Source organism: Octodon degus, unplaced genomic scaffold, assembly GCF_000260255.1.
Source record: "Octodon degus isolate 3935 unplaced genomic scaffold, OctDeg1.0 scaffold00180, whole genome shotgun sequence".
Lineage (NCBI taxonomy): Eukaryota > Metazoa > Chordata > Mammalia > Rodentia > Octodontidae > Octodon > Octodon degus.
In genome coordinates, this window is record NW_004524756.1 from 374841 (window position 1) to 400688 (window position 25848).

General features: G+C 40.3%; 2 protein-coding genes across 4 annotated transcripts in view; one reads left to right on the forward strand and one right to left on the reverse strand.

Moving 5' to 3' along the window:
- Window positions 1–1597: 1597 nt before the first annotated feature.
- Window positions 1598–22135, forward strand: Tmem184c (transmembrane protein 184C). Its single transcript, XM_004643621.2, has 10 exons — window positions 1598–2248; window positions 9074–9204; window positions 9300–9336; window positions 10829–11034; window positions 15205–15279; window positions 16248–16341; window positions 18625–18737; window positions 20197–20296; window positions 20708–20879; window positions 21106–22135. The coding sequence occupies exons 1-10, from the start codon at window positions 2126–2128 to the stop codon at window positions 21366–21368; spliced, it is 1314 nt and encodes a 437-aa protein (XP_004643678.1). The 5' UTR covers window positions 1598–2125; the 3' UTR covers window positions 21369–22135.
- Window positions 22136–24517: 2382 nt separating this feature from the next.
- Prmt9 (protein arginine methyltransferase 9) overlaps window positions 24518–25848 on the reverse strand; it is a 35594-nt gene continuing 34263 nt past the window's right edge. For all 3 annotated transcript variants that reach the window (XM_004643622.3, XM_023703785.1, XM_023703786.1), the window contains one exon: window positions 24518–25642. In XM_004643622.3, the coding sequence (XP_004643679.1) occupies window positions 25427–25642 (216 nt within the window). In that variant the 3' untranslated portion in view covers window positions 24518–25426. The remainder of the gene's footprint in view (window positions 25643–25848) is intronic.

Sequence of the window (25848 nt, forward strand, 5' to 3'; positions counted from 1 at the left end):
ATCATATTTAGGCCTCTGGAAGAGGTGCCACGTAGCAATGATGGAGAGCACAAGGAAGAGCAGCATCCCATAGCCAGCAAAAGGGAGGAAGAAAAAGGAGCTGAGGTCCTACCACTTCCTTCAGGGGCATGCCTCCAGTGACCTAAGCACTTCCCAGTGGCCACCTCCTAATGGCAACACCCTGGAAATGACCGTGCCTCTACACACGGACCTTTGGAGGAACATTCAACATGCAAAGTGTAGTAGCTTGCAAATAATATGAAAGCCCAAGATCGTCCAGTTCCTAACAGTCTAATGACGCCCTCCTCAGAGAGCTAGCACACAAAGTCATGCAGATTTGCTACCACACCTGCTGCCTTTATGTCTGAGTCCTCCTATTGCTCAAGCAACCTGCATTAACTCTGCTGTTTCCCAAAAGCACCTGCAATTACAGATGACAGCCACTGGAGCACTCAAAGGATGGTGGAACCTTTTCTTTTCCAGCGCTGGGGATTGAACTCAGGGCTTCATATGCTAGGAAAGCACTTTCCCATTTCACCTTATCTCTTTTATTTTCTTTTTTTAAGACAGGGGTTCAACCTTGTGATCCTACTCCCTCCACCTCTCAAGTAGCTAGGATCACCAGTTCTGGGGCACATCTTTTACCAGTGTTTTTCTCTGAGCCCCTTCTTAGAGGTGCCTGGGTAGGCTACACATGAAAAATACACTCTTGTACCTGTATTCCTAACATCTTCAGAGTCCTCCCTGTACAGAGTCCTTCTGCTAAAGAAACTTGGACATTTTTACTTCTTTTACTGTAGATCCACTGAGTCAAGGTTTCTGTATCTCTGCAATCAGCCCACCTGCCCCAGTCAGGTTTTTTTCTGAAGAAAAGAGAGTGATCACCACAGCGCCCATGAATCCCAGGTCCAGCATAACCGTGCTCAGCCTTATGGCCCAGTCTGCACGCTGTGTTCAGCCAAGGAGGACCAGCAGCCGTAAGGAGCACAGAAAGCTGGTGGTATTGCCAGCAATGGGCCCTCAGAAGAAAGTACATGCCGTTGGCTACCTGCTCCGACTTTACTTGGATAATAAACACAGGACGCGCCTATGGTCCCCCTTAACCTTCTGGTGTTTTAATTTGGGTCAATTTTTTATTTTATTTTATTTTATTTTATTGGTACATTTTAAATACACAATGATAATATTCACCATAGGGAATTTGTACCTGTACATTGTAACAGGGCCAAGGTCTGGGTTATTTCCAAATGTGGAAATTCATTATTTGGAATTGCTTAAAAATTAAGAAATAAATTTTTTTTTAAAAATTAAGAAATAACTCCTTAAGTGCTAGACTGTGGTAATGCTGATAACTAGGCAGATGTTTCTGCTCCGCTCTCTTCGCATTCCTAGCGGCGTCCACATCTACACCTCGAAGAGAACCCGCCGCAGCTCCTACTCCCTCCACCTTTTTCCTTGCCATAAATCTCGGTTGGTCGGCCGGTGCCCCGCCCCTCGCGGGTGACCAATAAGAGACGGAGAAGCAAGCGGATGGGGCGGGCCCAGGTTGGCGCCGAGGGCGAATCACCTTCCTCAAACAGCAAAGGCGGAAGCGGAAGAGAGCGCACAGTCTGCATTTGGCCTTGGCTGCCGTCTTCGAGGGTGTCCTGTGCAAGGCAGTGATTAAATCCCAGAGCCTTATCTGTCCGCAGAGTGGGCGAAGGACGCCTGCAGGTGTAGGAGGCAGGAGCTCTGTCACCAAAGTAAAGAGAGAGGGAGCTGCGGAGGAGAAGCGCTAGCGGCCGGCCTGGTCAGCGCCGGACTCCTCCAGGCCATGATCTCTGAGTGATCCCCAGGTGAGAGTAGCGGCCCCGCCCCGGGATTCCGCGCCGCAGCGTCGGATCCGTGTGGGTTGAGAAAGAAAGGATGCTGCGACCGCTGCTCCCAGGTAGCACCCCGAGCGGCCGCAGTTACAGCCGCAGGAAGCAAAGCCTGGGCCGGGAAGACGGCTTGGGCTGTTGGTGAAGTCGCCCGCCAGCGCTTTCGCCGTACCCCGCGAGTTGGGGAAACCAGAGAACGGGGTTCCCCATTATAGTCTTCTCCGAGCTCCTTTTCTTAGGTACTAGGAGCTGATTTATGAGGAAACATGCCTTGCACGTGTACTTGGAGGAACTGGAGACAGTGGATTCGACCTTTAGCTGTGGTCATCTACCTGGTTTCCCTAGTCGTTGCGGTCCCCCTGTGCGTGTGGGAATTACAGAAACTGGAGGTAAGAGGGTCCTGTGCAGTCTCCGCTCGTTCTTCTGTCTAAGCTTGGGAAAGAAATAACTCCCGCATCTCAACTCCTGGAACTCAGACGTGGTGTCTGCAGATGCTCTTCTATAAATAAGCCCACTTTTTGGACATAAACCCGTATGTTCTTGTCTGAGGTCTTGAAATGATGTTACAGGTGGAGAGGTGGGACCGGGTGGACAAAATAGTTTGAGTATTTTCATGTAGCAGCCTCAGAGTATTTTGCAGATATGCTCCAATCCCCTGAGAGTTTCTAATGTTATTCCTGAAATCTGAGCCAATGTTTAGACTTAACTGGATCAGATAAACTACCTTGAAACTTACATATTGAATTTTGCAAGCTTTTCAACTGGCTTCTCAAAGTAAAAGATCTAGTTTGATTTTGTTGGTTTTACTTGTGAAATTAGCCTTAACCAAAGCAAAAAGGGTTTCCAAAAAGTCCCTTGTGTATTTTTTATGTCATTTTCATAAGAGCTACAAGCCAGAAAAGGCCAAGATAAATACTTAAGATATGTACACTTAAGATACATACTTTATGAAAACCTGTAATGAACTTTAAACTCTGAGATAATGAAAGCCACTGAGAAGCATTTATTTTACAAGCTCTCTGACAGGTCTCAGGTTGTTTTAGGCCCTTTTTTGTAGAAATGTGTTTTAAATAGTTAAACAGTTATATATGTATTATATATATTATATATATAATAGCCAATATAGTTATTTTTGAAGACAGTATGTTGGGCTGGGTAGATAGCTGAGCGGCATACATGCATACCTGGCAAGCGCAAGGTTGGGAGTTCGATTCCTGATACCACAAATAAAAAAAAAAGGCTGTATAATATTCTGCAACATTAAATGTTTCTGTTAACAAGGAAGGTATCTAGTAATATTTAGGTTTCTTTAGCTACCATGTATCAAGCTAACCTGTTAATCACGAGTGTCTTCCTCTTTTGTCTCCAGGTTCCATAATAAAAGCCATTGTTTTTCACTACAGTCATCAAGGCCCATTGTGATCTGGCACCATTGTCCCTTAGACTTTCTTCAAGTCCTGGGCTTCTGCAACTTGGGCTTGTTCCCTTGTGTGAGGCCTACTGCTTCCTTAGAGCCTTTTCACTTCCCCTTCATGGACTGGCCTTCCTGCAAATAATGTTAATCTCTGTTGTTCAGATCTTTATCAAAATGTCCCTTAGCTACTCTTAATAGTGCAGGCTTCCTCTTCTCAACTCCTCACATTCCTTGCTCTGTTTTATTTTTCTTCCTAAAACTAATCTTCACCTACCGTTATATACTGTATCTGTTCTAGTCTTATCTCCTTCTTCCTGCTCAAAGGACCAGTACTTGAATTAAGATATAAACTTAAGTCCCAATGGTTAGTCAGACTTTGCACATTACATAGTGAGAGTTATAAAAATGTGGTACCTAGCTGGGCACATTGGTGGTGGCACAAACCTGTAATCCCAGCCTTCTAGGAGAATGAGGCAGGCCCTGAGGTCAATCCCAATACCACCACCACCACCAAAAAAAAAGGGTCGGGGGGGACACATACCTTCTTGGAACTTAGCATTAAGAGATAAGTGCAGTGACAAAAAAAGTAAAATAAGATAAAATACTATGGAGAATCTAAAATAGGCCTGAGAAGTTATCAGGGAGGACAGTCTTCTTATGCAAACTCAAAAGACCAGTCTGCTGGCTGTAGCCAACTTAAGTGTAGGTGAAGTGAGGAAGCCCTCCTTGCTGGCTGAGTGAGTCAGTGCCTGATTCATGGTCCAGATCAGGACAGCAGAAGAGAAAGTGGCAGCTGGTGGGAGGTGGCCGAGTTCCTGCTTTGTCCTTTCATGTTGGACAGAGAACTCGCCGGTGTCTCTTCATCTTCTAAGGCCACCAGCCAGCCATATTGGATTAGTCCTGTACACTTAAGACCTTGCTTAACCTGAATTGCTTACTAATGGCATTATTCTAAATAGAATCCATCACATTATGGGTTATAGTTTCAACATAGGAATTGGGGGCACAGTTGTCAGAACAAAGATGCTATTCCAAACCATGAAGATGGATGGGATTATAAAAGAGAAAATGAAATGGCAAAGGACCTAGCACTGATATTTAAAGGTCAAGTAGAAAAATAGGAACTTAGAAAAAAGACAACAGCAGCCAGCTGGAGAGTGAATGCCAGCAGTTTCATGAAGGACACAGTGACCCACACCCATTGCTGCTGCCATCGTACCCATTCACTCATCAATAGCACAGCCACTGGTGGCCCCAGTAATGGTCCCTGGAGAAGTCTGAGGAATGAGTGAATATAGGTAAATAAGAGAAATCAGGAAGAGGATGTTGAATTTTTCACATTTGTTTTGAAAATATTGAGTTAAAGAGCCCAAGAAATGAGTGGCATAATAAATGGAAAGGTATATAAGGCCTCTAGGTTTTCTTGTAATTTGTCTTTAAGTTTAGAGACACTAACTATAGCATGTCCCCAGGATTTAGCTATAGCTGTGATATCATTTAATCTTAAAAATCTGAAAACACAGGAAGTAACCTCATGTTACAGACATGAAAACTGGGGCAGCAATTCTTGGCCGAGTAACATTGTGCTGAGTGCTTTATGCATTCTCTCCTTACCATCGTCCTCCTCATGCACTGAGTTTACATGCAAGTATAGCTAAAACACACTGCCCTTAACACTGCCCAGCAATAGGTGCTCCATGAGAGGTCACTTACTGTTGTCACTTTTTAAAATGATCGGTGTCGGCGCTGTACTGGCTTGGAATTCTTGTTCATTACCAGCTCAGATGCAGTAAAGCTCTCAATTGAACACCTAAGGCAACGTGTCAGGGATGGGCTAAATGTACCTTATGTTTAGGGACATTTGATATGAAAAATGGCTTTCCTTTAAACACTAGAATCACAACACTCACTTGGTGAGAAGTCCATGTAAGCTGAGACGACAGAAAAGAGGTTTATATAGCTCGTGGCTTGCTCTGGGGGCCAGATGCTATTTATTAGGGTGAAAGGTGACCATCTGCACTGTTTAAACATCTCCCTTTCTGTGTGACTTGACTGAGCATGTGTAGTTGATTGCATAGTGCCCTGTAAACCCTTCACCTTGGCCACTGTGCCCCATGGCAGTGCTGCTGTCAAGTGGAGGCCCCAGAAACTGCCATCTCTGATCTCTGCTCAATTGGAATGTTTGGCTGACTTACTCCTAGATGTCTTAAGAGGTTTTTTTTTTCTTCTTTTGTCAAATTACTTCAGAAAAAAATACATACTTCTGAGACTGTGTGGTGGTGCAACCCTGTAATCCCAGTGCTTAGGAGGCTGAAAACAGGAGAATCACTACAAGTCTGATCTACGCAGTGAGACCCTGTAGACCCTGTACTAAAATACATTAAAATCTATCTATATATAGATATAGATATATATGTACTTCTCTCTTCTTCCTCATTTTGTGACTCCAAAGAGATAACTTTAAGAATAATGTTAAAAGGGGCCAGGGAGATAGCTCAGTAGAACAAGCGCTTGCCTGGCAAGCACAAGGTCCCAAGTTCAGTCCCCGGTACTGCAAAAAAAAAAAAAAAAAAAAAAAAAAAAAAGAATAATGCTAATGGGCACTGGCCGTGGTGGCACACACCTTTAATTCTAGCTCTTGGGAGGCTGAAAATAGGAGAATCACTGAGTCTAGTCTGTGTAGTGAGACCCTGTACTAAATACAAAAACAAACAAGCAAAGAATAATGCTAGTGGTGTCTTTGTATCACCAGGCCTCAAAACTGATTAAATTATTGAGATAAATATATATTTAATTATAATGTATTATATTAATTTCTACAGATGTTATACTCTGTTGCATAAATAAATACATAAAATCAATGTCTTATGCATAGCTTTAAAATCAAAACAACTACAAAACTAGTAATTCAAATTAATGATGTTAATGTGGACAGATTCTTTTGGAAACTAAATTGCTATGTCAGAGTGATACTGGATCTGCTGCAAGACTGTTTGAAATTCCACGTGACCATGCTGTGATGCCCCATTCCTCCAGTCTCTTGTTTTATGATTGTTTGAGAGAGAACGTTCTTCCCTTAGCTTGTGCGCATGGTTGGCCTTCATCAGTCACAAGCTCATCATCCTCTTTTAAGTCTACCATCCAGTTTGTTATGGTTTGTATCTTGATGTCTCCCCAAAGCCTCCTGCAGTCCAGGGGCGGGCTTCCAGAGTTTGTGATGGATTCATGGTCCAGTGCTGGGATTATGGGTGTGAGTGCTACGCCTGCCCTGGGGCAGATGGTTTACACACAGTGTGAGAGAGGGAAAGAGGCTTGCTCCTGCTCCTCCTTTTTTACTCTTGTTGCTTTTGCTGTTTTCCACCACTATGAACTGCTGCCCTCTGCCATGTGCCACCCTGCCTTGGAGCCAGCGGAGCATGGACTGAAGCCTCTACAAATGTGAACTAAGTCAACTTTTCCTTTGTGAAGTTTGGGCGTCAGGTATTTTGTCCCAGCAATGGGAGAAAAGTAACCAAGACAGAATTTGGTACCAGAGAAGTAGGGTCATGCTGTGACTATCCCTAGTCATGTGGCTCAAAAGCCTGTGGGAATGGCTTGTGGGAATAGTTTGGAAAGGTTCGGAGATGTCCCCTGAAACTGATGTGTTGGAATGCCTTCGGCTGTTTTGTATGGGAGATTCTGGTCAGAGCGCTGCAGATCAGGAGAGCTGATAGAAATCCTGCCAGTAGAGACCAGGCTCAGGAGGCTTCTGCTGAGAAGGACTACATTGGCTGTTGGACTCCAAATAATCTGTAGTACAGCTTGGCAGAAAGTTTGTCTGCATTTTGCTCCTGTCAGGAGATTTTGCCTGAAACTCAGATTAAGGGCAGCAGACTGATTAATTTGGCAAAAGAAACTTCAAGGCAGTTGAGTGTTGAGGCAGTGGCGTGGCTGTTGTTGGAGGCGTGTAGCCAGATTGATGTTGAGACTCAAAAGCAGAAGAACCCAGCAGGATGACTTAAAATGGGAGTTTGGCTAGAAAGCTCCAGTAAAGCTGTGGACTCCAGACATAGAGCTGAGGAGATCTTCATTGTGGAGGAGCCCGAGCAGAAAAGCCGGCCTGAGGGTGTCACAAGCAGCAGCAGGTCTCCACCCTTTGCAGGCTGAAAACTGCAAAGTCCCAAAGCAGGACACAGTTCTACTTTCTGGCATCCGCATCATCATTAAAAACAAATACAGACACTAAAACTACTTGCATTTCAATTCTTAAAGGTCACGTGTTACTGGAGCAAGTGGAACATGCTACTTTCTTAGATTCTTGTTGAATGTCAGTTTTTTTATGTGAATGTTCTATTTTAAACTAAGGAAGGCAAAAAGACCTGGAAAACGAGTGTCCCTGTACTGTAGTCTGTTTGGAATTTTCACCTCCACATATCTACTTTGCGTGTTTTCTACACATTTTGATGTAGAAAATTGCTGTTTAAAAATACAGTTGTTCTCCATACTTTTGTTTTCTATCTCTTTAATCTTTGGTTTCCCAAGCAGAAAAAAAAAATATTGTTCAAAACTGTGAAGGTAAAATTGTAGACTTCAGTTTTATCTTAATTTTAACTGTGCAGATATTGGTAATACTAAAAGTAAATACGATTTTTCCTTTTTTAAAAAAGTATTCACTCTTTTAGGCAGGATTACAAATTAGTATGAAATTCATTCCCTGAAGTCCTCAGAAAAGAACAGGGTTCAGATGAATTTGTTTTTTACCAGAAATAAGTACCACTTACTTCTGCTGTACTTTAAGATGAGATGGTTCCAAGTGTATTTTTAGAACTCGCTTTTAAAATAAAATATTGATCAGGTATTTACCTAGTAAGGACATTACGGACTTTAAAATGATAAAATCCTAAGTTGATACCTTGCACATAGAAAGTACTATATTCTAATTTGTTTGGGTAGCATTATAATGTACTTACCATTTGAGAGAACTTATGAAAAGAACTTAGAGCAAGAATCCCCAGTAGTCATTAGTGTTCTCATGTGACATTTTCCTTAAATACTGAACTGTAAAAGCCAGGCGTGGAGGAGAAAGCCCATGATGCCAGCTGGGAGGTTGAGGCAGGAGGATCAAAAGTTTGAGCTCAGCCTGTTCAATTTACCAACTTAGCAAAACCCTATCTCAAAGTTTTAAAAAAGGGCTGAGAGTACAGCTGAGGGCAGAGGCGCTGGGGTTCGATTTCCAGTGGGGGTGGGGGGCCTTCACAGTAACATTGGAAGAAACTTAGTAGATTTTTAACATTTTGTGTATGAATGCAAGGGAGTATAAACCATTAAGTCATTTAGATTTAACTTACAGAAGGTCAAGGCATCTATATGTCTTCAAACACAATTTTGAAAAAGGCAAAGAATAAGCTGGGAGCATGTAAAAACTCTTATAGAAGGCTTAATGAGAGAAAATGCTCAAGCCCTTGAGGAAAAAGATGCCCTGCCCTCCAGAAAACACAAATAGACTTCATTTTGAAGATAAAAGTAGCCATTAATCATTTAGAAAATACTGAGCTGGGCATGGTGGCGCACCCCTGTAATCCCAGCGTTTGGGAGCCTGAGGCAAGAGGATCATTGTAAGTTCAAGGCTAGCCTGAGCTACAAAATGAGTTCAAGGCCAGCCTGAACTGCATAGAAAGACCCTGCCTCAAAAGGAGGGGAAAAAAGGAGAAAGAAAATACTGAGCTTCATCTGTAATCATGAGAATTTAAGAAGTAAACATTTTCTTGAGTCCTTAGTTATCGATCGTGATCTCTGCTGTTCTGCTCCTTTGTTTCCCAAGGTTGGAATACATACTAAGGCGTGGTTCATTGCCGGAATCTTTTTGCTGCTGACGATCCCTATCTCGCTGTGGGGAATCCTGCAGCATCTCGTGCATTACACGCAGCCTGAACTGCAGAAGCCAATCATAAGGTTCATCTTCTGTTTTGATTCTACTAACGTTGTGTTGGCTTCTACCTTACACATAACATAATATGTTTAAAATGTTTGCTTTGCTTTCCAAACAGAGTTCTTTGGATGGTGCCCATATACAGCTTAGATAGCGTAAGTATGTTTTATTTGATTTCATGAGCTAAGAATTTGATGATGATGCTTAATGTAGAATGCAGAAGGGCATGCGAGTATGTTATTGACAGTGAGTTACTGGGCTTTTAATTTCTAAAAATTATTCCTGCCGTGCTGGCCCCACCCCGGGGGTGCACTGAGAGGGCGATTGAGACTGGGCATGGTGGCACGTGCCTGTAATCCCAGCACTTGGGAGGCTGTAAACAGGAAGGAGGATCACTACAAGTCCGATCTGCATAGTGAGACCCTGTACACCCTGTACACTCTGCCCTAAATACAAAAATAAATAAAATTTAAAAAATGGTTTATGTGTTTGGTACAGAGTCTCACTATGCAGCTCAGATTCATAGTGATCCTATCTCAGCCTCCCCAGTGCTGGAATTACAGGTGTGTGCCACCACACCCATTTTCGGTGGCCAGCACTGCGTGCTTGGGGTTCCAAGGCCAGCATGGCATACAGTACTAGGGATCGATCCCGGGACCTTGTACTTCCTAGGCAGGCGCTTAGACCGCTGAGCTATTTCCCCAGCCCCTGTGCTTGTGTTTAATGTTGATGAGAAGTTACTATGATAATAGAAAGTGTAAACTACAGAAATTTTAAATTTTCAAAAATCTGTAACTCTATGCTGAATTGTTTACATTTTCAGACTAGTAGCTATTTGCCCTTTAAAGAATGTAATTTTAAATTACAGATTTTATTTTGGTGTCCGCAGGTCTCAGTATCCAAGACCCCCCAGAGAAGCCAGATGCGCTGATGCTCAGCCTCTGTGTCCAGTAGGGAGCATTAGTGGGGGCCTAGCCTCCCGCAGACACACAGTGCTCTCTGTATCATCACTCTGCCCTGGGTGGTCTGCAGTACTTGTAACACAGCCCGTAGCACCTGTGAATGCTGTGGGACGTCACTGGGCCTTATTGAGGGAAGAATGACCCCAGATGTCTGTACCTGCTTAGTACAGATGGAAGGTTTCTCGTTTTTTTGTTGCAAATATTTTTGATTTAGGTTTGGTGGAACCCAGATTGTTGATATGTTTGGTTCCTTGTACATTATAACCCTTCTTATTTATTAAATCTTTCATTTGATCCAAAATATTTTTTAAATTACCCAATGATTAGAGCTACTGCTCGCATGTATTTAGATATAAAGAAAATGTCTTAACATTTTCTATGCTCTTATCAAGAAAATTTTCAGATTGCACTTCAGAACTCAGTTTAGCTTAGCTCATTTTCATTATTTACCCCAAACACAGCTTTTTATTAACTATTTATGATGTTTATTGTTTTGAAAATTAATTCTTTAGAGCTTGGGATGTAGCTCAGTGGTAGAACATGTGCACACACTTACCTGGTAGCCATTAGAATGAGCATTCATTGTATGTGACCAGACATCAAGTAGTTTATTTTGAGCACCATGAATGGGAGTGGTAATTTTGTGTAAGCTTCAACTGTTTTTAACTTCTGTGCTTTTTCATAGTGGGTAGCTTTGAAATATCCCAGGATTGCAATATATGTGGATACCTGCAGAGAATGCTATGAAGCTTATGTCATTTACAACTTTATGATATTCCTTACCAATTATCTAACTAATCGATATCCAAATCTGGTATTAATCCTTGAAGCCAAAGATCCGCAGAAACATTTCCCTCCTTTATGTTGCTGTCCACCATGGGCTATGGGAGAGTAAGTATTCTTTTCTGTTTTAGTTTTATTTAATCAATTCTTTATTATCATTCAGTTCTTTGCAAGGCAGAGTAGGAAGAAGGAAGAAGTGTGAGTCTCTGCCCTGGGGTAGTTCAGTCACCTTTGAAGACTAACAAAGCACATTTTTATTATCCACATGATAGGGTTTTCTACCTTGTTCTTCCAAATATAAAAGCTCAACAATGTACTGCAGGAGAAAACCTCAGAAATCATTTAACCAGCGTCCTTGTACAATTGAGAATCAAGTTCTGCAGATTTTATGCAAATTAACAGGCAAGCTAAAAGAAGATAATCTGGGTGGGAAAACAGCAGATGATACAAAACCAGGGCAGCAAACAGCAGTAAACACTAGTAATGTGTGTGGTTTGCCCTATCACATATTCATGCAGGTAGTTAAAATAAAAAGCCTATGTCATTTAGACCTTTCATTTTGAAATGTAAATCAAGGTTAACATTGCATTTGTTGGACCAGCCAAATAGCTCAGTGGATGAAAGCCTGCAAGATGGCTCAGAGGCCTAGAGTTTGATCCCCAGGCGTGCCATGCCAGCCCACCCCCCAGGACTGGAAAAAAAAGATGATTGCATTTGTTACACATAGGAACCGCTGGGTATGTTTCAGCAGGGAAACAGTAGGAAGATGTAGTAGTCTATTTGTGAAATAAACTGGAAAAGGATGAAATTGGAATATGAAGAATAAAAAACATAAGAAAATATAACTGAAGAACCAATAGAACTTGACCACTGACAGATGGGGAGTTGGGTAATTTATAAGCTAGTAAGGTGGAATCACGAGGAGGCCTAAGAATCAGTTTAGACGTAAACCTGGGGATTGGGCCGGCCAGATAGCTCAGCAGACTAAAGTGCCTGCTTAGGCAGACTCAGACCAGGGTTCAATCTCTGGTTTGCTGTACTGGCCTTGCCCCTGGGGCAAACTCAGAGGAGGATTGAGACTGGGTATGGTGGCGTGTGCCTATAATCCCAGTGCTTGGGAGGCTGAAAAACAGGATGATCACTATGAGTCCAATCTGTAGTGAGACCCTGTAGACCCTATACTAAATACATAAAGAAATAAAATAAACGGGCTGGTAGCAGTGCCCCGCATGGGGCGCAGAACCATTTGTGTGACCTTTACACTGTTCTTACCTGCTTGAGATGAGAAATTACCTGGCTTTTTAGAAGTAATAAGCTGCTTGTGTGTTTATTCAGTAAAAATATTGATCACCTGGGATATGCCAGTATAAAAAAGAGTATGGTATACACAACAAACAGACCTCTAGAACTTAGTTTGATTAGGAGGGTCAGAAGTTAAGGAAGTGCAAGGTTCTGAGTTCAATTCCTAGTATAAAAAAATGGTTAATGAAGATATGAACAGCTACTTATTTCAAAAAGGGCAATGAAGGAGAACTAAGAGGGCATGAGGCCAATAGTAAGGACAGACTCTGTGAATCGGGAGGAAGTACTACACAGGAGGTACTAAACTCGATTCCAAATACAGTGGGATTTGTAGCTAAAGAGTGGATTGAGGAGTCAGTGAATGCAAAATTACTAAGAGGAGACACAAAAGGAGAAACCTTGCTGAACTGACCTAATAGGATTTTTGATAAAAACCAACAGGATTCTTGTTTAGACACCAGGGTGGGGAGTGACAGACTTGATTCAGTGGAGGGGAGCATGTGTGTCAAGGGGGCAGCGGTGACTCAGGATTCGTGAGAGACTGACTGAAAGCAGACTAAGGACAGCACCCAAGCTTGAGGTCTGCTCGAGAAAAGGGCTTGAGCCCGGAACTTATCTGAAGTGTGCTCATCAAAGACCAGTCAAAAGAGAAGATGTTACAGGATGATATAAAAAGAGCTGGTGTCCACATTTTTCAGTAATTATGTATTTTTATGAACTAAATTGGTAGTGGGAGAAATGAGATTGCAGTTGCAGTAACCAACTATGTATGATGGTGGGGGTAGCAGCCTGGCTTTGTTCAGGTCTCTTCTGTTAAAAAAAGAACCTAAAAAAAATAAAATAATATGAGCCGGTGCTTAAACCCATAGCTTCATTATGTTTGCCTTTCTAGAGGATCAGCTGTGACACAGCTCTGTGGTCATTTGGACTTCCCTGATTAGTAATCTGGTTGAGCACCTTTTCATGTTGGTCACTTGTTCTTGCCTTTCAAAGGCAATGCCCAAACCTTGCTAGCAATCTCAGCTACTCTTATGTCTGCTTATATAAGGAGTGATCAAAACATATAGTGTTTAAAGATCTCTTTTTTTTAAATTATTACCATAAAAAATGCATTGCCCTTAATCCTCCTCAAACTGTTCCCCCTTGCTTTGAACACACTTAGGTCATTCTTACCACTTTCTGAGGCAGTTCTTTCTGGAAGTCCTCTTTTGTGAATGTCTTTAGAGGTGCTGTTTATGGCTGCCCTGATGTCCTGAACTGATTCAGAATGTTCATCCTTCACGGTCATTGTGACTTTGGGGAAGAGCCAGAGTTACGTGATGCCTCTGGTCTGCTGAATACGGTGGATGAGGACTCACTGTGATGCCTTTATGAGCCGGTCTTTTTCAATTAGATGATGATCAGCAGTGTTTTGATCACTCCTGATAAAGTCAGGAAAAGGACTTCCAGGACTGCCTCAGAAAGTGGTAAGAAGAATAGATGAGTGGATTTTGAAATGAACAGGAGTATTTTGAGGGAGGTTTATGTAGCTTTTACTATAATGAATTCTTTAAATGTTTACTATATATGTGGGTCCCACCATTTGCACATAGGAAGTCTAACCAGACTCTGGGGTGCTCCCCCCGACCCCATTCACAGAAGCGTGAGCAGCAGGGAGCAGTCACATCACATCTCCAGACAGGAAGTCACGGTGACTGGTGTCGCACAATCCCCCCCAAGGGCCTGCCCACTTCTTAAAGCTTCCCCACCACCCTGGGGACCAGGCCCACCTGCACCCTGGAGGGAGACCTAAAACGCAGCGAGGCGCAGTGCAGCTCTTAGCTCACCAGCTCTGCCACAGGGGACCTGGCTGAGCGTGGGAAGGAGCTACCTCAGTACAGGGAAGGCTCCTGGAGTCCTAGGCAGTTCCAACAGTTTTAGTTGGGCCTAGCAAATGACACCTGAAGTACAGCGTGTCATTGTCTTAGCCTGGACAGAGTCCTTCAACCAGTTCTCCTGATTCAGTACTAAATAGGTGTTTACCTTCAGAGCAGCTTGGTGTGAACTTGAAGGGGGCTTACGCGGTTCTCAGGACTTGTTCTGGCAGCCCTTGGGCGTCTTCTATTTGTCTGTTGTTCCCTATGAATCAGCTATATGCGGAGTGAACCCAACAAGAGAATAAAACCTGTTTTATGTAGGGCTTTTCTTGGTCTTTTCAAAGTACCCAACCAGTGATACTTTTAATATTTAAGCGCCAAAATTAAAAGTAAACTAAATTCTAAATGTAGATAATACTTTCTAAATATGCATTCACACACACACACTCACACAAATTTGTTACTATTTTTGTTCCACAGAAACACAGTTAGTAAGCTTTTTGTCACAGTGACAAAATGCCTGAGGTCAGCAGTGTCATGGGGAAAAGGTTTACCGTGGCTCACAGTTGTAGAGGTTTCAGCCCAGGGCTCTGCTTTGGCTGGTGGCAGCACAACAAATCCTGGTGTGGCACGTGGCCAAAGAGGCCACTTTACCTCATGGCAGCCCGGAAACAGAAGAGGCCAGAGTCCCAGCATTGCCCTTAAGTGTTACTCCCACGCCGTGACCGACTTCCTTCCTCTAGCCTGTCCCTTCGAAGGACTCCGCCACTTCCCAGCAGCGTCACAGCCTGGGAACCCATCCTTCAACATACGGGCCTTTGCGAGACATTTCAGATCCGGAGATCAGGGACCCACTTCCTATGCGGTGCTATCCCGGAACTCAGGACTGCATGAAAAGCGAGATCTTTTGGGTGATACCCTCGTAGAATCATTTTTAAATGATACGTAGGTGACGTGCTGCCATCCGCATCTGTCTCCACTGCCATTCAGGATGACTAAATCGAAGGAGTTCAGTATAAATATGGTATCATTTATCAAAGTGATTTTAATTTGGGGGCTTTGAGGCTGCTCGGGTGCTACTTAAGTAAGGAGTAAATGCTGAGTTCTTGTCCCGCTGCAGGGTGCTGCTGTTCAGGTGCAAGCTGGGTGTGCTGCAGTACACAGTCGTCAGACCAGTCACCACCATCGTGGCTTTGTAAGTACACGGACTTTACGGTCACTGTCTTAAATCCTTGTGCCGTCACGTAGAAACTGAGGAGAAAAACAGTGAACTGTTACTAAAACCACCCAGCCTGCGATGAAAGTCTCTATATAAAAGCCTTCCTCTGTGAGGATAAATGACTGGTGACAGGCAGGGTGGGCAGGATTTACATCCTCTGTCGAGTGCCTTGAAGCTCTTTCAAAAAGGTGCTTTTCAAATGTGAACTTCCACGCAGCTTTGCGTGAAGTCCGCGACCTCGGTGTGACTGCGTGAACGTCCTGGGCGCACAGCTAAGGTCACACTGGGAGCACTCTCCATGTAAAGTCATTTTTCTTTAAACATCAAAAGTTTTAGAACTTGAGGTAAACATGGGATGTTACTAAGTTGTGTGGTAAAACTACTTAAAAATTTAAGAACATCAAGTAATTAAACCAGGTAGATTGTATGTTTTCTTAGTCCTTACACACTCTGTGCTCACAAAGATAGAAAGGTAAAAAAATGAATTATTTCCTTTGAGTAAGGAATTATTTAGCCAACTAAAACTAATACATCTCTTTATCAAGTGTGTTTTGTCTTTAGCTTAGAAACTTGGGTAAGTATCCAACTTAATTCAAACTGAAATTTACTTGAGGGGACTGTTAATACTTACCCCTAAGATATTGTAGAGGGCATACTGAGCTCTACTTATAGATGTTCAACAGCTAACCTTTTCAGAGTCAGACATAGCATTTGAAGTTAATGGTTAATCTTTCTGTTTCAACGTGTTTTATTTTTGTTTTCCTCCAAGTTGGAAGAATAGTCATGGTAACATTTCTAGAAAAATACTTTATTATTTGTGACCAAAGCCAAGTGATTTTGTATACATTCAAATAAAGTGACTTCTAAGTTTAAGTATTGCTGTTGCCACACTTTAAAATACATGACTTACTCATAAAGTTGTCCCATTTTACCATGTTTTATAGAATCTGTGAGCTGCTCGGGATATATGATGAAGGAAATTTTAGCTTCTCAAATGCTTGGACTTACCTGGTTATAATAAATAATATGTCGCAGTTGGTAAGTAAATATTCATCATAATAGTAAGTTGGTCTTTATAGTTAAACATTTTGGGGCTGGGGATTTGGCTCAGTGGTAGAATGCTTGCCTAGCAAGCTGGAAGCCCTGGGTTCAGTCCTCAGCACCAAAAACAAACAAAATAAATAAATAACCCAACCAACCAGCCTACCCACCCCCCCCCATAGTTAAACATTTTTAGGCCAAGAAATTGAAAAACTGTAGACCTTTTTACAGTAAGAAAATACATCGCCATCTTTGGTGTCTGGTGGCTCATACTCTGACCTGTTGACTGTGTCTGTTTATCTGATTCTCACTGCAAAGCTTCGTGGGTGTCTTCAATAGGAGCAGTGCTCCCTAAGTGACAACACAGAGCAAAACACCAACACACTGGGCGTATTCTGTCAGGGAAGCTAATTGGTATACAGCAGCTCAGGTTTAAATAAAAATGGGATAAAATCATCTGCTATCACATAGTTGGAATCAAAGGAAATTAAGACCACAACGGTTCTAGAAACTGAAATGTTGTGATACTTATTTGATCCTGTACATTTAAAGTGCATGCATTTGATTTAAAATATTTGGTTAATGCTTTCAGCAGAATAACTTAAGATGCACTGTATAGTATTAGAGTTTTGTAATAAAAATTAAATGGCCAACTGTCAAGCTTTTCCACATGTTCATCTTGTGTCCAGTAATTCGTTTACCAGGAAGGTATTCTTTGTGTTTTTTTTGAGCTCACTGTATATACTATAGGTTGGCCTTGAACACACTGTTTAGCTGGGGCTGGCCTCCAATTAATAGCAATCTACTTGACTTAGCCTGCCAAGTACTGGGTTTAGTGGGTTTTGTTGTTGTTTTTTAACATTTGGTACAGGATCTCACTATGCAGCTCAGATTCATAGTAATCCTCCTGCTTTCAGCCCCCCCAGTGCTGGGGAATGAACCCTGTCACTGCATTTGCCTATGCAGGTGATTAGTCCACTGAGCTATCTTCCCAGCCCAAATGGCTTTATTCTAAATAAATGATCGAATGTATTTGCTTTGAATATAAAGCCTAATATTTGTAGCAAAAACACGGAAACAACTCACAGCCAAGTGATAGAAGCTAGTTAAATATATTAAAATCATAAGAAATTCAAAAAGAAAAAAAAATACTAAGAATAAGCCAATTTTGCATGTTTTTATCTGGTAACCTAAACAACTAATTTGAAGATGACATGTAATACAGCAACCACTTCTAAATTCTTACTTTAATAAAATTTTATATCCTTTCTCATGGGGTGTGTGTGTGTGTGTGTGTGTGTGTTTCTACTGGCCAAAACATTAGTTCTTTATAATAGTCCTTATAAAATACACAAAACTGTATATTTAGATTGTGGCATCTATTTTAAAGACCAGCTTATGTTTGAGGGTGTAGTTTAGTGTAGAGAGCTTGTCGAGTATACGTCAGATACTGGGTTTGATCTACAGCTCTGTTAAAAAAAAGAAAAAACAACGTATGTGTACAAAGGAATGGTTGATGGGAGTCTGAATAACTTTATCTTCCCTTTGTTGCTTTCATATTATGAAATACTTTAAATGAGTATTTTATTATTGTAATGGAAAAAGTAAACTTTGGGAAAGTGGTTTTGCTATTCAAATATTATGCTGCATTGTTACATTGCATTCTAACATCTTAAACATTTACTTTAAAAAGTAAATTCACCTAGACTAACATACCACCCTGAAGAAAAATTATTGCCTTATTTTCTGATTTCATGGTCATAATTTTATTGAAACCCTACATGTTCAAGGTACTGCATTAATATACATACTGTGTTATATAAAAGACTAATAAGCTAAACTCTTAAAAAAAAAAAACTAACATTTGTTTGTACTTGAAAGACATTACAGATTTATTTTGGCCGGACCAGACCTTTCTTCCATTTATGCCTGTCATTTATTTATTGTTCTCATTATGTAAGTGAGCACGCAGCATCTTCAGGGATGGTGACGTGTGTCCTTTGAGAACTCTCACGTTGTATATGTTCATCTGCAGCAAATGTTAAACGCCTGTTAAGATGAGCTATTCTTGGTTCTGGGAATCAAACTCATGACCTTGCACTTGCCAAGCGGATGCTGTGCTACTGAACTATATTCCTGGCCCTAAAAGTCTTGTTAAACTACAAATAGAATAATAAGGCCTAGAAAAATTTGCCTAAACTATTACTGTGTCAGGTCTGTGGTTTATAGTTTGTTGCTTTACATACTCTTGCTAAAGTTGAAATGTTAACTTCTTTGCAGTTCGCCATGTATTGCCTTGTGTTATTTTACAAAGTACTCAAGGAAGAACTGAGTCCAATCCACCCTGTTGGCAAATTTCTCTGTGTAAAACTGGTGGTTTTTGTTTCTTTTTGGTAAGTGTTGCTTGCCCTTACATGGTCTCATTTTTCTAAATGGCAATAAAACTATTGAATTTTAGGACCATTACTGCGAAAGATGGATTAAACTGTCTCTGCTTACTTGAATTAAGTCCATCCTTTTAGTCCAAGAGTTTCATAAATAATCAGGTGACCTCTGGCAGAGGCATTTAAAAAATTTTAAATAAATGAATTATCTCAACACTGATGTTATCCTTAAAATAAATCATGATCCTGTCATAGTAAATACTATGCAGTTCAGAAGAGAGCTATGATGTAGTGTATTTAACGATACTGGAAATGTTCATCAGGAAATAGTCTTTAAAACAGAAGACATTGATACATGGTTTGGGCTTAGTAAAACAGGCAGATTAGAGGGCATTCTAGAAATAGCCAAAACAGGTACACCAAATTTAACAAAATAGAAGCAATATTAAAAAGAAAGGAAAGGGACGGGGAGATGGCTCAGTGGAATAAATGCTTCCCTGGCAAGCACAAGGGCTTGAGTTCAATCCCCGGTTCCGCCAAAAAAGGAAGGAAGGGAAAATATTCATGAATTCCTATTGACGAATGGAATGGCTAACATTCAGTTAATTATAGTTTCAGGCCTTTGTGAAGAGAAGTGTGATTCTGTTATTTTGAGGTGTTTTGTTTTTTTTTCTCAGAACCAGGGATTGAACTCAGGCCCTTGCACTTGCCAGGCAAGCGCTTATTCTACTGAGCCATCTCCCTGGCCCCGAGGATCTTTTTGAGTAGTATTCTGTTGTATAAATATAACTTGTTAGCCAACCTTTTATATCCACGTCTTGGTTAGTTTTTCACTTTTAGAATAGCATTGATGTGAATGTTCTTACAGGCTTCTGAAAGCTTGTCATTCTGTTGAAATGAGTGTGAGGCTGGCTGTGGTTGCGCACACAACGCTAGCCTCTCCTCTTGGGAGGCTAAGGCCAAAGGACTACAAGTTTGAGGCTGGCCTCAGCCACTTGGCGAGACACTTTCTTAAAAAGTAAAAACAGCCTGGGCATGGAGGTTCTAGGTTCAGTCCCTAGTAACACACACACACAGTTTTTAAAAAAATTAACCAGGATTTGCTTGAAATGCTCAACATGATTTGCTGTCTTGGAGTCAGACCCATTAAGTGTGAACAACATTTGAGAATCTGCCCTTAGATACTGTACAATAATGTGTTAGGCATCATCTATGTATGAACATAACCTGAAATGTAATTCTGTGTACTTTCAAAACAAAGATACATAAACTAAGTACAGATCCAAATCAAAGTTCCTCTGAAAAACTATTAGACTGTTCCTTTGTAAAGCAAGTGAAGGTATTAATGCAGTTTCTTTGGGAATAGGCTGCAGAGGCCACGGTTACACTGGGGTTTTAATTTCTTAAAATTGCTTGCTTATTTCATGCTTGGTACAGATCTGGCCTTTACCTTTTCTCCAACATCTAGGCAGGCAGCAGTCATTGCGTTGCTGGTAAAAGTCGGCGTTATTTCAGAGAAGCACACATGGGAGTGGCAGACAGTGGAAGAGGTGGCCACGGGACTCCAGGTAATCAGGGCGCCATGGAGCTCAGGAGAACGTTCTGCCAGGTGTTCACAAACCTCCACTAACTCGAACAGCGCGCAGGCTGCGGTGCTCCAACTGTTACCCGCACCCTAGAGGTGGGGAAACCAGAAGCCTAGAGCTGGCCAGAGGCAGAGCTAAAACCCGGACTTAGGTCTTCACGCTCCATTTCTCTTTCTGCCTTTTTCCTTAGTCTTTGGGTGGTAGACTGAAACTAGGGTACTTTGCTAAAAATTACTTGATTTACATAATATAAAACATTGAGACTCGGCCCTTTTTTGAAAAGGTAAAAAAATAATTTTGGGAAAGAAAAATGTGAAGAAAGAAACAGCTATTGAAACAGATACTTCTGAAAAAAACTTAAGCCCAAAGATGGCTGCTATTTTTTTTCTGTAGGACTTTATTATCTGTATTGAGATGTTCCTGGCCGCGATTGCTCATCACTACACGTTTTCATACAAACCGTATGTCCAAGAAGCAGAAGAGGGCTCATGCTTTGATTCTTTTCTTGCCATGTGGGATGTTTCGGATATTGCAGATGATATTTCTGAACAAGTAAGGAATGTTGGTGAGTACAGCCATTTAATTCTTCCAAATAATTTGGTTATTTTTTCTCTCCCACTAAGCCATTCATTATGTAAGAAATGAAAAGGCTGTTTAGAGCAATATGTTACAGGCTCCTCAGATAAGGAGAAAATGGTCAAGTGTGGGGAGCTTCTGGTTAGAATGGTTTAAAAAAAAAAAAAAAAAAGCATAGCCTGCCTAATGTGGAAACCTTTTTTATTACTTTAAAGGACGGACAGTCAGGGGACATGCTAGGAAGAAATTTTTTCCAGAGGATCAAGATCAAAATGAACATACAAGCTTACTGTCATCGTCATCACAAGATGCAATTTCCATTGCTTCTTCTATGCCACCTTCTCCCATGGGTTACTACCAAGGATTTGGACACACGGTGACTCCTCAGACTACACATACCATAGCTAATATACCTGGTGAAATACTTAACACTACAGAAGAGAAAAAAGATGCTTCAGATAAGTCTGTGGACTCCTGAACAATGTGCAGGAGCAAACTGCTCTATCCATGTTATTTCATCGCCTGGAATCCCCTGGGGATCAGGATATTGTGCTTGGGACAAGCTGTAATGATGGAAAATTTCAAAAGAAAGACAGGTAAAAAGCCCGGTACAACTAATAGATTTTGTATGCATAAGTAATCAGTCCAGATTTCCTAGACTTAGGCTCGATTCCATAATGTTAGAGTGATGCACACTGAAATGGTAGAAAATAAATCCAACTAAAATGCTTCTGCTATTACATTTCTTTATCAAGAGGATGGACATAAAAAAATGCTTCCTACCACAGCTGCATGACGATAATGCTCCGGACAGAAAGCATAATCCAGATACATGAGCTAGTGGAACTCAATCATGTGCCATATGAGCTTACCTAACATTTCTCTCTTTCTTAACTGGATCCTGGATGTCTTTCAATAAATAAGAGTTTTATCATTATTTTCTGCAACTCTGTCATTTAAACATACAACAAAGCTCTAACAAAAAAAATGAGTACTATTAGAAGTGGCATGAAATACAATCTGGGCTGCAATATCTTAATCATTAAAACAGTAATCAGAAGAAGTATAGTTATTTGAGAGGAAACAGGATTTTTCTAAATTGCAAATCACAAGCCTTAGGATCATGTTTCCCATTTTATTATAAAAATAAAGTGACATAGTATGTTGAAAATAGCACAGATGAGTTGTTTCTCAGAATTTCTGCTTTATTTGTGCACACCTACGTTCATTTCATGTATATCTATATTTATTCAGAGTTTATTCTGTCCACTATTATAAATTAAACATTTCCACAGAAAATAAAACTGGGTAATACATATTTTTAAAAACCCAGAGATTCCACAGAAAAGTGTTAAAACTAGTAAGTGAATTCATTAAACTTGCAAGATACCAAAAACTCGGCATTTTCATAAACAACCTAACAGAAAAAAAACCAAGAAAATAATTCAATATGATAGCATCAAAAAAATGGGAGTAAATTTGAGGTGGTATACTGAAAAACTTAAAAAAAAAAAAAAAAAAAAACCCTGAAAAACTAAACTGATGAAATTGAAGGGAAAAAAAAAAAAAAAAAAAAAATGGAAAGATACCTTGGGCTCCTGAATAGAAATATTAACTGTGAAAACATCCACATGACTCAAAACTACACACAAGTGCAGTGCAATATCTCTACCAAAATATTAGTTGGTGTTCTTGATAAAAATCTTACAATTCAGTCATAACAAATCTAAGGAAAAAACTGGAGATGTCACATCTCCTTGTTCAAAATTACATTATAAACTGAGTGAATGGGCCACAAGCTTGTAGACCCAGCTCACTTAGAAGACTTGAAGTGGGAATCTGTTGAGCCCAGGCATTAAAGACCAACCTGGGCTACATAGTGTGACTTCACCTCAAAAACTGCAATGTTACAAAGAGTAATCAAAGCGCTATGGTAGGGCGTAAAAGCACACATAGTCCAGTGGCAAAAGTCCAGAAATAAAACCAAATATTTATGTGAATGTTTGATGGGGCACCAAGAAGACTCAAGGAGACTGTCTTTTCCCAAAAAAATGCTGTGAGGCCACTCTGTTCTCCATTGCATGACGGCCCAACCTCAATGCTGTATATGAGGTACACTCCTTTTCCGACTTTGAGTTGGCTCAGGCTCACTCTGCAGAGCCTGTATGTTTTCTTACCTTTAATGCAACTGCTACTGTTCACATGCAAAAAGGATGAAACTAAATCCCCTGTACACCAAAAACATGTCAACTCAGTGTAGAACTGCCCTAAATGAAAGACCAGAAACAAACTAGAACTCCCAGAAGACAACAGAGAAGAAAAATTCCTGGACACCAGCCACAAAAACAAATGAGAATAGAGTAAGCCTATTCATCCATTCATGTAAAGATTCAACCAATCCTAGATCAAAAGTACCTGGGGGAATAAAAGGCATCTTGTACTAAACATGTATTTTTCTGGTGATCAGTCCCTAAACAATAGTGTATAATTATTTACAAAATGTGTACTATGTTAGATGTAACTAAAGATAATCTGGATTATGCAAATATTAATCCATAGATCTTCATTTGCAGGGGAAGGTCTGGAACCAATCCCTTACAGACTCTGAGGGAAACTATGCCTTCTACTAAAGTGGTATACCCAACAAACTACAAACTGGGAGAAAACATTTGTAGCAAAATTTGCAAGCAATATTTCAAGGAATTTATATATAAAATTCATAAAGAATTTATACAACTAAGTAATAGAAAAACAATTATGTTAAAAATGGCTAGAGGCATAAAATGGCCAACAAGTATATGAAAACATGTTCAACATTAATCAAGGAGATGCAAATCAAAACCATTAGGAAACTACCTCTCTCACCTGTTAGGATGGTTATTATACAAAGCTGAGAGTTAAGTTGCTGCAAAGGGTGTGGAGAAAAGGGAACTCTGATAGTCATAAAAAATATGAAACTTTCTAAAAGCAAAAATGGACATACACTCGAAAGAGATGAATCACCACCTCATAAAGATGCCTGCACTTCATATACATGCATCACTACTTAAAATAGATAAGGTATGGAAAAATCTAAGCATCCATGGATAAATATATTTAAAAAACTAAAGTGTGTGTGTGTGTGTGTGTGTGTATATATATATATATATATAATGAACTGTTCTTTGAAAAGAATGCAGTCTTCTCATTGGGAAATCAGAATATACAAAGACAAAACAATGGCTGAGAAAGGTTACTGGCAATGGGCAGGAAATAAGTTATAGGTCAGAAAATACAAAACAGACACAGAACAAACAAGTCTAGAGATCTAATGTACAAAATAAGGATGTTATGGCTTGTATCTAAGACATTCACACAAAGCCTCATGCTGTCATAGGTAGGGCTTTCAGAAGTGGCTGATGTGGGTTGTGTGATGCTGGGGTCAACAATGTGATGCTAGGACAGGTGTGAGTGCTGCTATCTGAATGGTGGGTAGCCTGAATAGGAAAGAAACAGATTCAGTCTTTGTTGTTGCTGCCTTCTGCCTTCTTTCTGCCTGCCTGCCTGCCTGCCATGAACTGTTTCCTCTGCCAAATCCTCTGCCATGCCATTCTGCCTTGGAGCCAGCAACTGTGAACTAAAACCTCTACAAACTGTGAGCTAAAGAAATTCCTCTTTTTATTTTAGGTGTAGGGCATTTAAGCTCAGCAATGAGAAAAGACAAAGGATAATAGGTAATGAAATTGTACTGTATGTGAATTACGTTAAATGCTATTTTAGCTGTTCTTACCACAAAAATAAAACTCCACTATCATGTTACCTTAGCTATTACAATCTTTTTCATTACATGTATACTATAACACATGTTATGTGTCTTAAGTATAAACAAAATTTAAGTAAAAGCTGGGCAGTATATGAATATAGACAATGAGAATAGAAGAAATATCTCTGTGGCTTATAACGCATTAACAATACAAAAAGCATGCCAATCATTAATTTCCCTATTGCCAAAGTCTATTAAACTGGGATTTCTTTCCTATTTTGCATCCAAATCAAAAATACTGGCTTACAATTAACCTTTTCTATCAGCCTTTTTTCTTTACCAAAATATCAGGAAGAAAATGCCTCCTAGTGATGTTTTTCTTCCCTCTTTAAGCACACTCTGAGTATTTAAAAGAAGTAGGGTTGGAGTTTACAGGAAAGTATAACCCTAGTCTTTTCTAAGGCCTACTGTTAAAATGTTTCCCAAATACAAGTCAAGATGCCTAAAAAATAATTGTTTTACTTACTGACATATGATCATGAGGTTGATGTTTAAAATTTCTATAAAGAAAACATTTCCTAATTTGAAAACTAATGAAAGCAAGTTTGCAGCAATAATACAAAAATAATACCACTCTAATTTAGGATCTTCTGAATGTACTTTCTTATGTCACTTTTGAAAAAAATGTGATCATTACAAAGAATTAAGATTTTATACATTTGATGATTACAAATAATTCAAACAAGAATTCTGTACTTGAGGCTCTAAATGTGTTTTCGGTAGAAAGCTGCTCTTCACTGTTTGACCGTGATGCTGACATTGCTCTTGTGATGCTGAACACTAAGAACCAGTTCCTCTCCCACTTCAACCTGGATGGGATTCTCTAAAACAACCGCAGCCTGTTTCCAATGGGAGGCTTCACTCGATGTATCCAACCGAATCTCATCATCAAGGTACATATGATACCAAAATGGAATAGCAGTTACTTGTCCAGCTTTACAAACATGGACCTATGGAAATTAAATAGATTTCATCGGGGTAAAAAGAATACACATGGCTAAGTATGTCTTTTTTGGGTTAGTCAATTTTAAGTAAATATTTTAAAAATACATTTAGTTATATAATTCAAATTAATATTAACCTACTTTGTTGTCTATTATTTACTCAAATCATTCTTAATATATTATTCAGAAAAAACTGAATCTTCAAAGGAAGT

Bases quoted from the DNA above. Each gene is read 5' to 3' on its own strand.
- Tmem184c (XM_004643621.2), top strand. From the start codon at position 2,126: ATGCCTTGCACGTGTACTTGGAGGAACTGGAGACAGTGGATTCGACCT. The intron at 11,035-15,204 runs GTAAGTATTCTT...GTCCCGCTGCAG, and splicing joins CCACCATGGGCTATGGGAGA to GGTGCTGCTGTTCAGGTGCA. The intron at 20,297-20,707 runs GTAATCAGGGCG...TTTTTTCTGTAG, and splicing joins AGGTGGCCACGGGACTCCAG to GACTTTATTATCTGTATTGA.